This window comes from Capsicum annuum, chromosome 8, assembly GCF_002878395.1.
Source record: "Capsicum annuum cultivar UCD-10X-F1 chromosome 8, UCD10Xv1.1, whole genome shotgun sequence".
Classification (NCBI taxonomy): Eukaryota; Viridiplantae; Streptophyta; class Magnoliopsida; order Solanales; family Solanaceae; genus Capsicum; species Capsicum annuum.
In genome coordinates, this window is record NC_061118.1 from 149,667,653 (window position 1) to 149,680,219 (window position 12,567).

Genomic DNA, 12,567 nt, shown 5'->3' on the forward strand with positions numbered 1-12,567 from the left:
TATGCAAGTAAAAAATACATATGTATTTTTTTATATTAATATAGAAGACTTGTGTATCTAAAATTGCATTCTTGAAGTTCAGTTATATGCAGACAATGTTATCTGATAGTATATGCAACAGTATGTGATATAGTATACTATATCATACTTTGAATACTTAAAAATACATATATGTTAAACCATATGTATTTCAATGTAACCTAATATGTATTTTTAAGTCTTGTTACAGATGAAATGGAAAAAATTTTAAAATAATATACTAACCGAGTCTGTCCATATCTGATCTGCAAACCCCATCGTACAGTACCATTTTTTGTCTTCAACAGTCTCAACACCAAAATTCATCTTTGGAATTTCTGATTTTTTCCCCTTGTAATGATTCACTTTTCCTTTCCTAGGTATTTTAAGGAGATGGTAAACCATGAAAACATAATTGATACAAAAAAATAATTTGAAGCAATTCAAAAGAACTACCTCTTGGAAGTAGCTTTTAATAGGTCGGCAGAAATTTAGTCCTTGAAGTTCTTGACAATCTTCGTATCTATTATCCCATCAATCGGGTGATATAAAAATGGATGTTTCTGGAGGAATATGCGTATTAGCCCTGCTGAGCTCCCTATATAATTATAGAATACAAAAACTTAATAAATATAAACGTATTTTCAAGACATATTACATAAAAAATTATATATATCTTATTGTACTTACCATTTGCTGAACCAAATTTTTTGGTGTATGGCGATTCCTTGAATTTTGATGGTCGTCTAATCCTTAACTTTGGTCTGGGAGTTTTAACTTCACGATTAGCGGATGGATGAATCATGATGCTTTTTTGATCGTAGACATCCAAGCTAGGTAGAAACTCATCCGGAATTGTATTTTGTGAATCAGGCCACAATTTTTCATCCCTCTGTTCATAATTGGTTACTTCTTGTGTATTAGGAGGTTTCCTAACTTGCTCCTTTGTAGCAAGTTCGACCTCTGAATTCACTAGTGAATTTGAAGTCAAATCAGTGATCCTTCTGTTCATCTAACAAAAAATTTGAAAAAAGAATATTACTTTTTGTCTATCAAATTGAACCTAAATAAACTCAAAATATATTATAGTAAGATACATACTTGAGCATGATCTTTAATAACAGTCTCAGAAGTTTTTGTATCCAAAATTTCATGATGAGATTCTTCTTGACGGTTTGCCGATAGATGTATGATGATTCTTTGTATTTGATAGGAATTTAGGTTCGGTAACATCTCATCAGGAATTGTGAATTGCAAATCAGACAAAATTATTTTATGAATTTTCTCATCGCTGGTCTGCAAAAAAATGAAAGAAAAAATTTAATTGTCCTCTGGATTATTACATGACATGACGACAAAGTTAATATCACTATACATACTCGACAATCATGTTGAACAACCTTCTCAGAATGTAAGTAATCCAAATTTATATTTCGGAGAAGATCATCAGGGATTAATTGTTGAGAATCAATTTCAACATTCATTTTTTCGGAATGCAAATCAGTGCACCCCTTAAAAACAAGTTAAAAAATCAAAACATCAAACAAACATGTACTTTTATCTGTTTATATATGTGAATTCAAATGAATATATATATGAAACTTAATTATTTACCTTTTTATCAAGCAAATTTACCTCCAATTCCTGACCAACCTCCGAAGTTAATCGTTGTGGTGATCTTTCGGTACCAACATAATCCATATTCTGGAGATCAGGATCTTTATCTGTACGTTGTTGCTACAAATACATATACAAATTCAAATAACCTATTAATACTTGAGTCAAATTTAATATTTTTTTTTTATGAAACTGAATATACATAAATACAAACACACTAAAAATACATATGTATATATAACATCAAACTCAAAAATATATATTAAAGAACATAACAAAATAATCACTCAGTGTTAAAATACATATGTAGTGTTAAAAAATACATATGAATAAAACTAAAAATACATATGCATTGTATAGAACACATTAAAAATACATGTTGATATATAACATCAAACTCAAAAATACATATTTATGAACAATACTAAAAACACACTGTGTTGCATGTTATAATGTTTTTAATCAACCAAATAATATATATTGTTATGTGAGCATCCTCAAAAATATATATATACACTACATGTGATGTAAAAAATAATTTTATTTAATGAACAATGCATATGTATTTAATAAGTCAACAACACATAAAAAAATAAAACTTGCATATCATACTAACGTCAATCTTCAATTCTATTCCAAATTTGACAGTTCTATTAAACTTAAATGTATCTTGAATATAAAATTTAGAAGTACAAGTAAATATGTATTTGGAACTTTAATATTTACCTTTGTAACGTCAGAAATATTATCCGAAGATTGAACAACATCAGGACTGAAATGTTGTCCAGATTGCTCTAACCCTCCCTCATCAACATTTGGTTTATCAGCTTCTATATCTACAACCCGCTCCTGAAAAAATTGTGTCCAATAACATAACGAGTTATTTTACAAATATGATGTATTTGTATAAGGTAGTCCAATAAGTATACATATCCAAATCAACTAAGATTTTCAAAAAAAAAATAAAAATTACCTTGCTTTGAGCAAATGCTTTCTTCATCTTTTTGAATTTTTTTCTCATTAGTCCACGAATTTCTTTAAACTCGCTACGAACCTGTTTTGATACAAAATCTATAAACAAAATTTTTTTTCATGTAAAACAAATATTTTTCAAAAAAAATTACCTCATCGCGGAATGCATCACAATCTTTCTTAGAAATAAAGGCTTCTTTCTCAACATGACTCTCAGGCTTTGACACGGCTACTTCCTCTACATGAATATCTGGCTTTGACTGTACCTGAGGAAAAATAACCCGAACTGTTTGCTTTTCTTTCTTCGTTTTTGAAGAAGATGCCTGTCGTGTTGGAATTGGCTTGAAAACTGGTGTCTTCATTCCATCAGCCTTTGCAGCACGAGGAGCTGGTGTCCTCGTTTGGGTATGCTCATCAAAAATATTTACTTGCTTTTTTCTTAAAGGTTTGTTCGCCATTGGTGTTGATGGATAAACCTTCTGTTTCTTCTTTGAATGTTCGTTGATCTTTCTTGGTGGTGGATCCTGTAAGTCGTCATCAGAATCAACAGAACGTTCATGTCGTATTGCATTTTTCTGTGGTATTTGCAATTTTGACAGCTCCTTTTTCGTTGGCTCTACGTTCTTAAAGACAACCTAGAATAATAGGTAAATAATATATGTTAAAGAATCAGTTAAACAATTGTAAATGAAAATGTATATATGTATATTGTAAAATACATATTAATACATATGTATTTAGTAACAACAAACCTTGTCATTGTCACTGAACATAGCATTCATCAAAAACTCAAAGCGTGGACGAGGTGCAATCGTCTTCCAATTTAATAATCGGGGAATTCAATTATCAACCTTCGATACAATCTTTGGTGGGACATTTGAACAACACTCGTAAAGCCACACTTGAATAGCTAGTGGCATTCCCTGAATCAAATAAAATTGACCATCAGTTTTCAATCGATTGTTCAAACTTCTGACCAGATCTTCAAAAGATAAAGAACCCCATAGAAAATCCTTATATCTTCCACTATCGACCAAATCGAAATGAAGACAGGGTATTACCACAGTTTCCACATTAGATAAGACAAATGAATGCAGGAAATATAGGATTGCAAATTTCTAAGCATCCTCATCATTGTTCTCCCCCCATACTTTCTCAGTGAATGCTAGAAATAGTTGTCTTTTTTGTATAATTTCTGCCCCATTGAAATACTTCTCAACCATCCTATTTGGTATACCCTCGTCAAAAATAAAGTCATACCTATTTGACACACAATTCAATCCAGTTATGATAGCAAATTTCCTGGGAGTAAAATTAAGAAAGGTGCCATTAGCACAAATCAGAATCCCAAAAAAAGAATTACCCTTCACCTCAAGCGTCATAACGCATCTGCATAACTGTGCTTGCACTACACATTGCTGCTTCTTCATAAAATAACCAAAAATATTATTGTCACAAAAGTTTTTAAACTGTTCCTTATTTAAAATTGCGCGTATACTTCCATAAATATCTTTGTCACTGTACGAACATATGTGTGGTGCAAATCTTGAAAGTTTTTTGACAATGAATATTTCATCACGCATCACCTATACAAAGAATCATATAACATACAGTCAAAAAATCAAGCAGCCATTAAAAATCAAAAACATATAACAGGTATATGTATTTTAGTATATCTAAACTGAAACCAACACTGAAAAATACATATCAAATATACTAAAAATACATATAGCCAATAGACTGTTCTGGTAGTTAAGCTAAAATTAACATGCATATGTATTTTGATCATATCAAAGCTGCAATCAACACTGAAAAATACATATCATATGTACTAAAAATACATATATCCAATAGACTGTTGTAGTATTTCAAGTAAAATTAACATCCATATGTATTTTTTACCATATCAAAACTGCAACCAACACTGAAAAATACAAATCATTTATGCTAAAAAATACATATAGCCAATATACTCTTCATGAGTAGTTAATACAACAATATATTTTCACAATTATACTATCAGCCTCACAAATCAACATTCTACAATCCCTAAATATCATCATAACATCAAATACATATTAACTACTTCAAAAAAATACATATAACTTACAACTTTAACAACATCATTACTTGGAGCAAAATACATTTTACTCAAAAAATACATTTACAACAAAAAAACACCTTTTCCTCGCTAACTTCTTTAGAATTATCATCAAAGGAGATCTGAACATCCTCATCAACCTTACTCAAACCTTCAATTTCTTTCGCTTTCCTTTTCTTCTCGATTTTTTTAATTATTTTCCTTCTGAGAAGGCGATTTCTTCAACGTTTTTTTTTTCAATTTTTTTTTCATCTTCAGCGGATCGTTGCGAAACTTTGACCTAATCTCCTTCAGTTTCTCAGATATCTTCAACTGTAAAGAATTTGAAACAACATTAACTACATCTTCTTGAGTTAACCCAAGACTAAGAGATGGTCCACAATCATAGACGAAATTCAAATTTCGTATACCACTATTTATTTGTGATTTTGGTGTTTGTTCAGCCATTAAAATCAAAAACTTTAAATTCTGATTTTGAGATATATTAGAGTATGCTATTTCTGAAATTTACCCAAAAAAATGCTAATATGCAATAGCAAAATTAAGAGTTACCTCAAATAGACGAAGATAATCTTTACTGATGATGCTAAAATTGTGTAAAGTGAAAACTTATGGCGTGAAAAGAGGAAAAACTGACACTACTTTTGCAAATGGGTAAAAAGTAGGGACCTACAAAAAGTAATTTAATAAAATTATTGTTATTTATTTTTTTCATTAATTTATGCCGCATTTTTTAATAGTACATATATTAGAAAAATAATTTCCCTGCCATCTCCCAAACGGTAACGGCTCCTAGAAGTTTCTGCGGAAGCCCAAAGTGGAAGAAGAAACGTACCTACTACTTTTCTATTCCAACTTATCCCTCCTTCTCTCTGTCCGTCTTCAGCTATGGCTCCTGATGCTACTCATGCTCTTGCAGGTTTGCATTCTTCCACTTCTTTTATTTATTTATTTATTAGTGCGCGGGATTAATTTTAAATCTATATGTGGATATTGTTTTGAGCAGTTAGAGAAAAGGTTCAGAAGTTTCTGCAAGCTGCCTGTTCTGGGGATGTTGAGCTCTTCAAGAGTAAGTTCTCTTTATTGCGTGCAATGGACTCTTGTGGTTGACTTTCCTTGACCCTGAGCATAATTTGAACTTTAGTGCACCGGGCTGTCCTTTTTTAAAATCTTGGGGTTGCCGTTTATGCTATGTATGGAAATTTGATGATTGTGAAACAGAATTGGCAAAGCAACTGGATGATGGGAAAGGGTTGGCTGGTACGGTGGCGGATGTAAAGGATGCTAACAAAAGAGGGGCATTGATTTTTGCCGCTAGGGAAGGCAAGACTGAATTGTGTAAGTACTTGGTGGAAGAGCTGAAGGTCGATGTCAATGAAAAAGATGAGGAAGGTATTTTCTAAACTAATTGACTGCTTGCTTTGAAGAAATTGGCTCCCGGAACTTTTGTCTTGATTGAAACTTGAGGATTTCTATCTTTTTTACCTCTTTAAAGTTAGAGGGTAGCATGCCTACAGAGACAAACCCATCGTAGTACCAAAAGTAAGGGTCTGGGGAGGGTATGAATGTTCACAGACTCGACCTTTATCTTGAGGAGGTAGAGAGACTGTTTTTGGAAGAGAGAGTAACATGCCATACCTACTATATTGTTTTTTAATAATTGGTGGGTTGGATTTCCTTAAATAGTATGTATATATTTTGTACTGAAAATTGTCTTTTTATATGAGAAGATTTTGGTTTCTACTTTCTGATATAAAAGGTAGAATGTTCTAGTTGCTCGGACTCTCCAGTCTTCTCTTTCGGTGCTGCACATGTGTCGACACGATTTGGGTGTGGGATACGTACTAGATTTGGTCAATTGGTTTTGGGTACTTTGACACAAAATCAACGGACAAATTCGGGATAGATACATAATCAAAACAAAAGCTAATGTGAAATCAGAGAATGGAATATCTTGTATATGTTTCAAATAGATCGAAGTGTAGTATTACTTTGTGGTAGTCTTGTTTGTTATTATCTGTTGCTGTGTAACTACACATTGTTCCTAGTTTCCGTACTATGTCCTTTTCTTAGATTGGTTTTGTCTTGAGTCGGGGTTTATCGGAAACCTCTCTACCTAACCTCGCCTTTCCAGACCCCACTTGGTGAGAGTATACTGGGTATGTTGTTGTTGTTGTTGGAATATCTTGTATATAGAAAGTTCACTGCCATTCCTTTTTCTTATATATCCTTATGGGATTCTCTTGTTGCTTAATATTGTCTCCTCGGAATACCTTGTAAAATTTTTTGAAACTAGTAACTTTATCTATTTCTATAATGATCAAAACAGTACATATCTTGCTTTTAAACCATATTTACAAGAGTACCCAATACACTACTACCCTGCTATTACAATGAGTCTAAAACATCAATAATAGCGACAGTCTCAGTTGAGTACATCTGATTACACCAAAACACAAGGTCAAAATACAATTCAGCTTGACTTGCTCCTATGCTCCTCTCATAACATCTGAGATTCCTCTCCCACCAAATTATACCAAATGCATGTTGGGACTATTCTCCATCTTTCCCTGTTCTTGGCCAGCTCTCCTATTTCCTCTCAGCTCTGCAAAGCTTCTGTGACTCTCCCAGGCATGGACCATGATATGCTTTTGAGGATTAAGAATAGTCTCCATAGCTTGCTAGTTGCCTTGCAGTGCAGAAATAAGTGTTTTAACTGTTTCTGCAATTTCACATAGTGTCTCATAATTTAGACATATAACTCTATTTTTAGATACTTGAATCATTTTTAGTCGAATACTCACACATCTATCCCTACCTGGATCCATACCCTTGGATCTTAAAATTTTAAATTATAAGATCTGACCTCTGGATCCGCATCTGTATTGGACACTCGCACTCAGTTCTGGACGACTTAGTATATGAAGATACCTAAAAATTAAAAGTTTTATGATATAGTTGTGCGATACTTAAAAATTAAAAGACAAATTTTATGATATACTTGTGCGACCAATGATGTTACATGGGAATGAAAATTGGACTTCTGACGCACTCGACTTGTCAATCAAACAAGATTCATAAACATGCGGATGTAAAATCAACATGTGATCATACAAAGTTTAATTAACAACTACAACATACCCACTGTAGTCTCACAAAGTAGGAACTAGTGAGGGTAGAATGTAAGCGGACCTTACACCTATACGGCTATAACCCTATCTCAGAGGTAGAAAGATGGTTTCCGGTAGACCCTCGGCTCAAGCAAAAACAGTTCAATGCAGTCCCATGAAAGAAGTAACAGAAGTACAAGAAACAGCAGATAATAACAAAAACATGATATAGTAACAGAACAAACAAAAACTACAACAAAACAGTATGATGGTCAAGGTACGAGTAATACACGTCAATAATAAAATGAGAGGACTTCGGTAATGGTTTGGCTGTGTCCTATGCAGGCCTCTAAGTGCAGTATGTAGGTGTGACATTATGATGATTGAAGGTGCTGAAAAGGGACAAGGTAAAACTGAAATTACAAGGGTGGGAAGTTATGTCAAAAGACCTAAAATCTTTGAGAATTCACACGAACTTGGGAATACAAAATGATAGATGCAAATATATAAGTATATACATGATACTAATTCGATGTCATCAAGGCTTAGTTGTGCATTTATATTAAGTCTTGGTAGGACAAGCATATGATTTAGGGAACCTTCAAATTTTTGTAAACCCTTTATTTGCTTTGAAAGACAAATTATTCTTCAATGTGGAATGGTGGATTCAAATTGTTGATTGACTGATTGATCTGTGTTGAAAGTGATGTTGCTGTATACTGATTTTAATATGTTATTCTTCGTAGGTGAGACTCCTGTTCTTCATGCTGCTAGGCATGGACATACTGCTACTGTCCAGTATCTCATAGAACAGGGTGCAGATCCTGCAACACCCAGTGCCTCGGGGGCAACAGCTTTGCATCATGCTGCAGGAAATGGTAGGCTCTTCCTCTTCATTAATTGAAGTGATTGAAGCTTCTACCATGCCATCGAAAAATTCGTGGTTCATATGAATTTAACTGCCGTAATGTTCTGGCTCTTGTACAGTGAACTCTTTTTTTTTGGAAAAATTTTGATTTTTTAATAATAATGGTGGAATTTTTGGGGGATATAATTTTTTTTTTTGGATTTAGGAATATGTAAGAATAAAATGTATTGAGAATTTTTCGTATTATATAATATACAGATTTCCTTTTTAGCAAAGTTGGCATTATTATTGAATCGCGTAATAATAGTAGAGTGGCCAATCTAATTAACCCTGCGTAGGAAGGTTTACTTGGTATCCTTAATCTAGTTGTTTACTTGAAGTGTCACACATGCTAGTCTACATACTTGGTCATTAAAAAAAAAAAAAGAAAAAGAAAAAGAACAGCAAGTAAGAAATAGCTTGCGTCTTGAACAAGTCATTCAAAAAAAAAAAGAAAAAGAACAGCAAGTAAGAAATAGCTTGCGTCTTGAACAAGTGTTGGGAGCTAGAACTAAATTCCAGTGGATCACTGAATTGGTCAAAGTTCTTATCGTAAGCAAATAAAAGCAGATAAGGTAAGCAAATAAGGCCACGATCAGCAGTAAGAAGCAGAGATGGATAGGGTGGGGTTTGCTGTGTTTTTTATTTGCCTCACACTTTTCGTGTTTCAGGTCACTTTTAAATTTTCAGCTGTTGAAAACCTAACTTTAGCCTCTATTTTTTTTGAAATGTTGTGCTACCTTGTAAACTAAATTTGTAGACTTAGATTTCCTGAACGTTTGACCTTGTGGTTCGGTCCTCCTTTTTTTCATCGTAAGACCCTTCTATTTTGCCACATTTTTCACACTTTATCCTCACATCTTCCTTTCTTTTTTCTCTTCTTAGTAGTATGAATGTGAATGGGGTATCAAGAACATAAACACATGTAAAAGAAAAAATGACAAAATTTTCGTGAAAATATATTTGTCTGCTTATTTTCCATTGTTGCCACATGATCTCAATCGGAGATCTACTAATGTTCTAATGGATATCAGTAGTCAATATCTTAGTGTCAAGTTTTAGTGCTCTATTTGTAAAACAATGAGAGAAATCAATCAACATGTCATGCATTATTGCTACTTTGTTATTTATAGTGGTGTCCTGCATTTAGTGATGTGTGTTGCTTCTTGTATTCTTCAATATTTTATCCTTTTTCTTTCATAGAGCGACATTTTATTGTGCATTGTTTTTGTTTGCAGGACATATTGAAGTGGTTAAATTGTTATTGTCAAAGGGTGTAAATGTTGACTTCCAAAGTGATGCTGGAACACCACTTATGTGGGCTGCAGGTCTTGGCCACGAAGATGTTGTTGAGGTTTTGCTGGAACACCGTGCTAATGTGAGTGCTTTGTTACCTGTTTAAACTCATCTTTCTCAAATTTAAAATACCAGCAATTGTTAACAGTTCTCTAGACCAAGTGGAAAGCAGTTATATAGTTTAGGTGTTTCCTATGTAATGACTTTAATGCTTCCTAGTTGGTTGCTCAGTTCATTGTGGTTTTATAATAGGGAGAGATGTTTACAAACATTGCCATCACCCTTACCCAAAAAAATTTCACCCTCATCCCTCCTCTCCAAAAGGAAAAATGAGTGAGGCCACGTGTGAGGACGCGTGTTGGCAAATAATAGAAGTGTCCCCTCTCTAACAACTTAAACTTTTAGATGAGGTGGTTCCACAACCAAACAATTCCTTATACATTTTTCTTGCACTGATGTATTCAATAAGTAACTAATTAATAGATATTGGGATGTTACTTTCTCCTCTTGTTTTATGTATTTTCCCTCTTTGCCGAACAGTGTGGAGGTTTCACTCTTGATCTGTCCAGGGCCCTAGGCTTTGTTTCTCACCCCCTTCCCTGTTTCTATTTTCTGTATCTTATAAGTATTGAATTCACCATCTTCTTTCATGCTTTTCAGTTTCACTTTGTTGTTCGTTAGTGTTTATGTTGCACAAAAAATAAGTTAGCTTAGATATAGTATATAAATTTGCTTTTGATTAGTGGATCCAACTTGAGATAAACTTTTCTTTCACAAGTTTAACTTAATTTTATTAAATCAATTCTCTAATGCATACAATAACTGATTTTCATTTCTTACTCGTTGGAGAGGGCACATATTGATAATATGTGGAAAAATCCAAGCCCTCCTGGGCTTATTTTCCACTTTGATTCATTCTTCTCTACTATTGATGATGGGTTTGTGTGTTTGGTGTAGTGTGTATGAAGATGCTCTTTTCAAAAAGTATAATTTCTATTTGTTCACATGACCTAAAAGTTACTTTTTGCAGCTTCATGCTCAAACAGATGATGATAACTGTCCTTTGATATCAGCTGTAGCAGCTAATTCATTGCCTTGCGTGGAACTGTTAGTAAAGGTCAATAAAATTCTTATTTTTCCTTAAAACTGCATAAATTCATTAGATTGTTCTACTCTTTCACTATATGTACTTTAAATTCCTGAATCCGATTGAGCATCTCCAAGAAGTTGCATTGCAGAAAACATGCTGTTGTTTGATGTATTATCATTCTGCACTTTGCTATGTGTTAGAACCATGTGAAATTTGTGTTAGATCAAACCACAAGAAACTACTTTAATCATATGAGAGATACGTGAGACTTGGTTCTATTGAACTTGAGTTTTTCTTTCCTGAAATCCTCAACTTCTATTCTGCTATTTTATCTTTTTTAATGTTGTTTGAATAAATTGAACGTTAAACATGCTTAAAAGGATAAAAACATGGCCTTGAGAGATACCCCTATAAAAATTAAACGAGTAGAACTGCTAAAAGATAAATGGGAAAAAAGCCTTCCTCGTTTGCTTCTTTGTTCTTTACTCGGTCTAGGAGTTTAGTTATGTGCAGTCATTTAGTTACCAGCATTAAGTGGAGAACGGTAAAGGGTGGTTCTTTTCATTATCCACCAAGTTTCTAACCTTGGGCCACCGGTCCTCGGGAATTTTTGGTTACTGAAAAATATTCTTAGCAGCAAAATTAACATATTTTAGCGTTAATTTCCCAAGAGGTGCAGGTCATTTAAAACGCAATGTTACAGTATAAAGTTTAGTGGTGAACTGTTTGGGACTTTAGACTTTAGCTTTCAGGTTTATCAATTACACAATTCAAACATTTGTTTTCAGTGGATGGCCATTCTTTACAGATTTATTATCTTGTTTTGATTTTGCTTTCCTTCCCTTTTGCCTTTCTGGGGAAATAGGTCCCCCCTAAAAATACTTAAGGAACAAGATTTGATCTCCTCTGCTTGTTAAATCTGCAGCAGTTGTTAATGGCTCACATCCATGTTGCATTTATTTCGACCATTTTTGTTTAATTTTCTTCTTTTTGTTTTTAAGTGTAGGAGAGGCTTTGCTTAGGAGCTTTATGACTGGCTAAGCCCAATACTATGAAAAAATTTCTTGACCACATAAGTTTTTGCATTTATTGCATCTTACTTGTCGAGGCATAAGACAAAGCAAGAACTCAACTAGCTTTGTCAACATAGTCATGCCTAGTTAAACTTGAAAAAGTGAAAGCTTACAATAAGACGGAGTTTAAATAGATAGTTGCATAAAGACACCCAAGCTTGCTCAAGTTGTTCTATTTTTTGATCCAATTAGATAATGCAATCAATGTCCTACATAATGTAATTGCAAGGTGGGGGCACTTCCTGCTTATGTTGCTTGAACTTTTCAATAATGTCATCTGGTGTGTGCTGGATCCTTCAAAAGTAGTACTTTTTGGAGGATCCGACACAGATGCGATAGCATTTTTGGAGAGTCCGAGCAACTTAGCTTCCTACTCTTTATCT

General features: G+C 33.5%; 2 protein-coding genes across 3 annotated transcripts in view; one reads left to right on the plus strand and one right to left on the minus strand.

The window, feature by feature from the left end:
- Positions 1-509: 509 nt before the first annotated feature.
- LOC124886664 lies at positions 510-4,753 on the minus strand. The gene is made up of 11 exons (XM_047395551.1): positions 4,718-4,753; positions 3,868-4,193; positions 3,510-3,633; positions 3,360-3,422; positions 2,760-3,242; positions 2,609-2,689; positions 2,362-2,484; positions 1,633-1,755; positions 1,120-1,314; positions 709-1,030; positions 510-616 (listed from the first exon to the last, which is right to left on the minus strand). The coding sequence occupies exons 1-11, from the start codon at positions 4,751-4,753 to the stop codon at positions 510-512; spliced, it is 1,983 nt and encodes a 660-aa protein (XP_047251507.1).
- Positions 4,754-5,456: 703 nt separating this feature from the next.
- Positions 5,457-12,567, plus strand: part of LOC107839406 (ankyrin repeat and KH domain-containing protein mask) — a 14,352-nt gene continuing 7,241 nt past the window's right edge. The window contains exons 1-6 of one of the 2 annotated variants that reach the window (XM_016682880.2): positions 5,457-5,627; positions 5,715-5,777; positions 5,930-6,100; positions 8,565-8,696; positions 9,964-10,103; positions 11,052-11,138. In XM_016682880.2, the coding sequence (XP_016538366.2) occupies positions 5,597-5,627; positions 5,715-5,777; positions 5,930-6,100; positions 8,565-8,696; positions 9,964-10,103; positions 11,052-11,138 (624 nt within the window). In that variant the 5' untranslated portion in view covers positions 5,457-5,596. The remainder of the gene's footprint in view (positions 5,628-5,714; positions 5,778-5,929; positions 6,101-8,564; positions 8,697-9,963; positions 10,104-11,051; positions 11,139-12,567) is intronic. The other variant, XM_016682879.2, reaches the window with a different exon arrangement.

What these genes read in the sequence shown, in the direction of transcription:
- LOC124886664 (XM_047395551.1), bottom strand. Translation starts at nt 4,753, where the DNA reads ATGTATTTTGCTCCAAGTAATGATGTTGTTAAAGTT. An exon ending in AAGCATTTGCTCAAAGCAAG is followed by an intron (nt 2,485 to 2,608) that starts GTAATTTTTATT and finishes CAATTTTTTCAG; the next exon opens with GAGCGGGTTGTAGATATAGA. An exon ending in ATATTTCTGACGTTACAAAG is followed by an intron (nt 1,756 to 2,361) that starts GTAAATATTAAA and finishes ATGTATTTGTAG; the next exon opens with CAACAACGTACAGATAAAGA.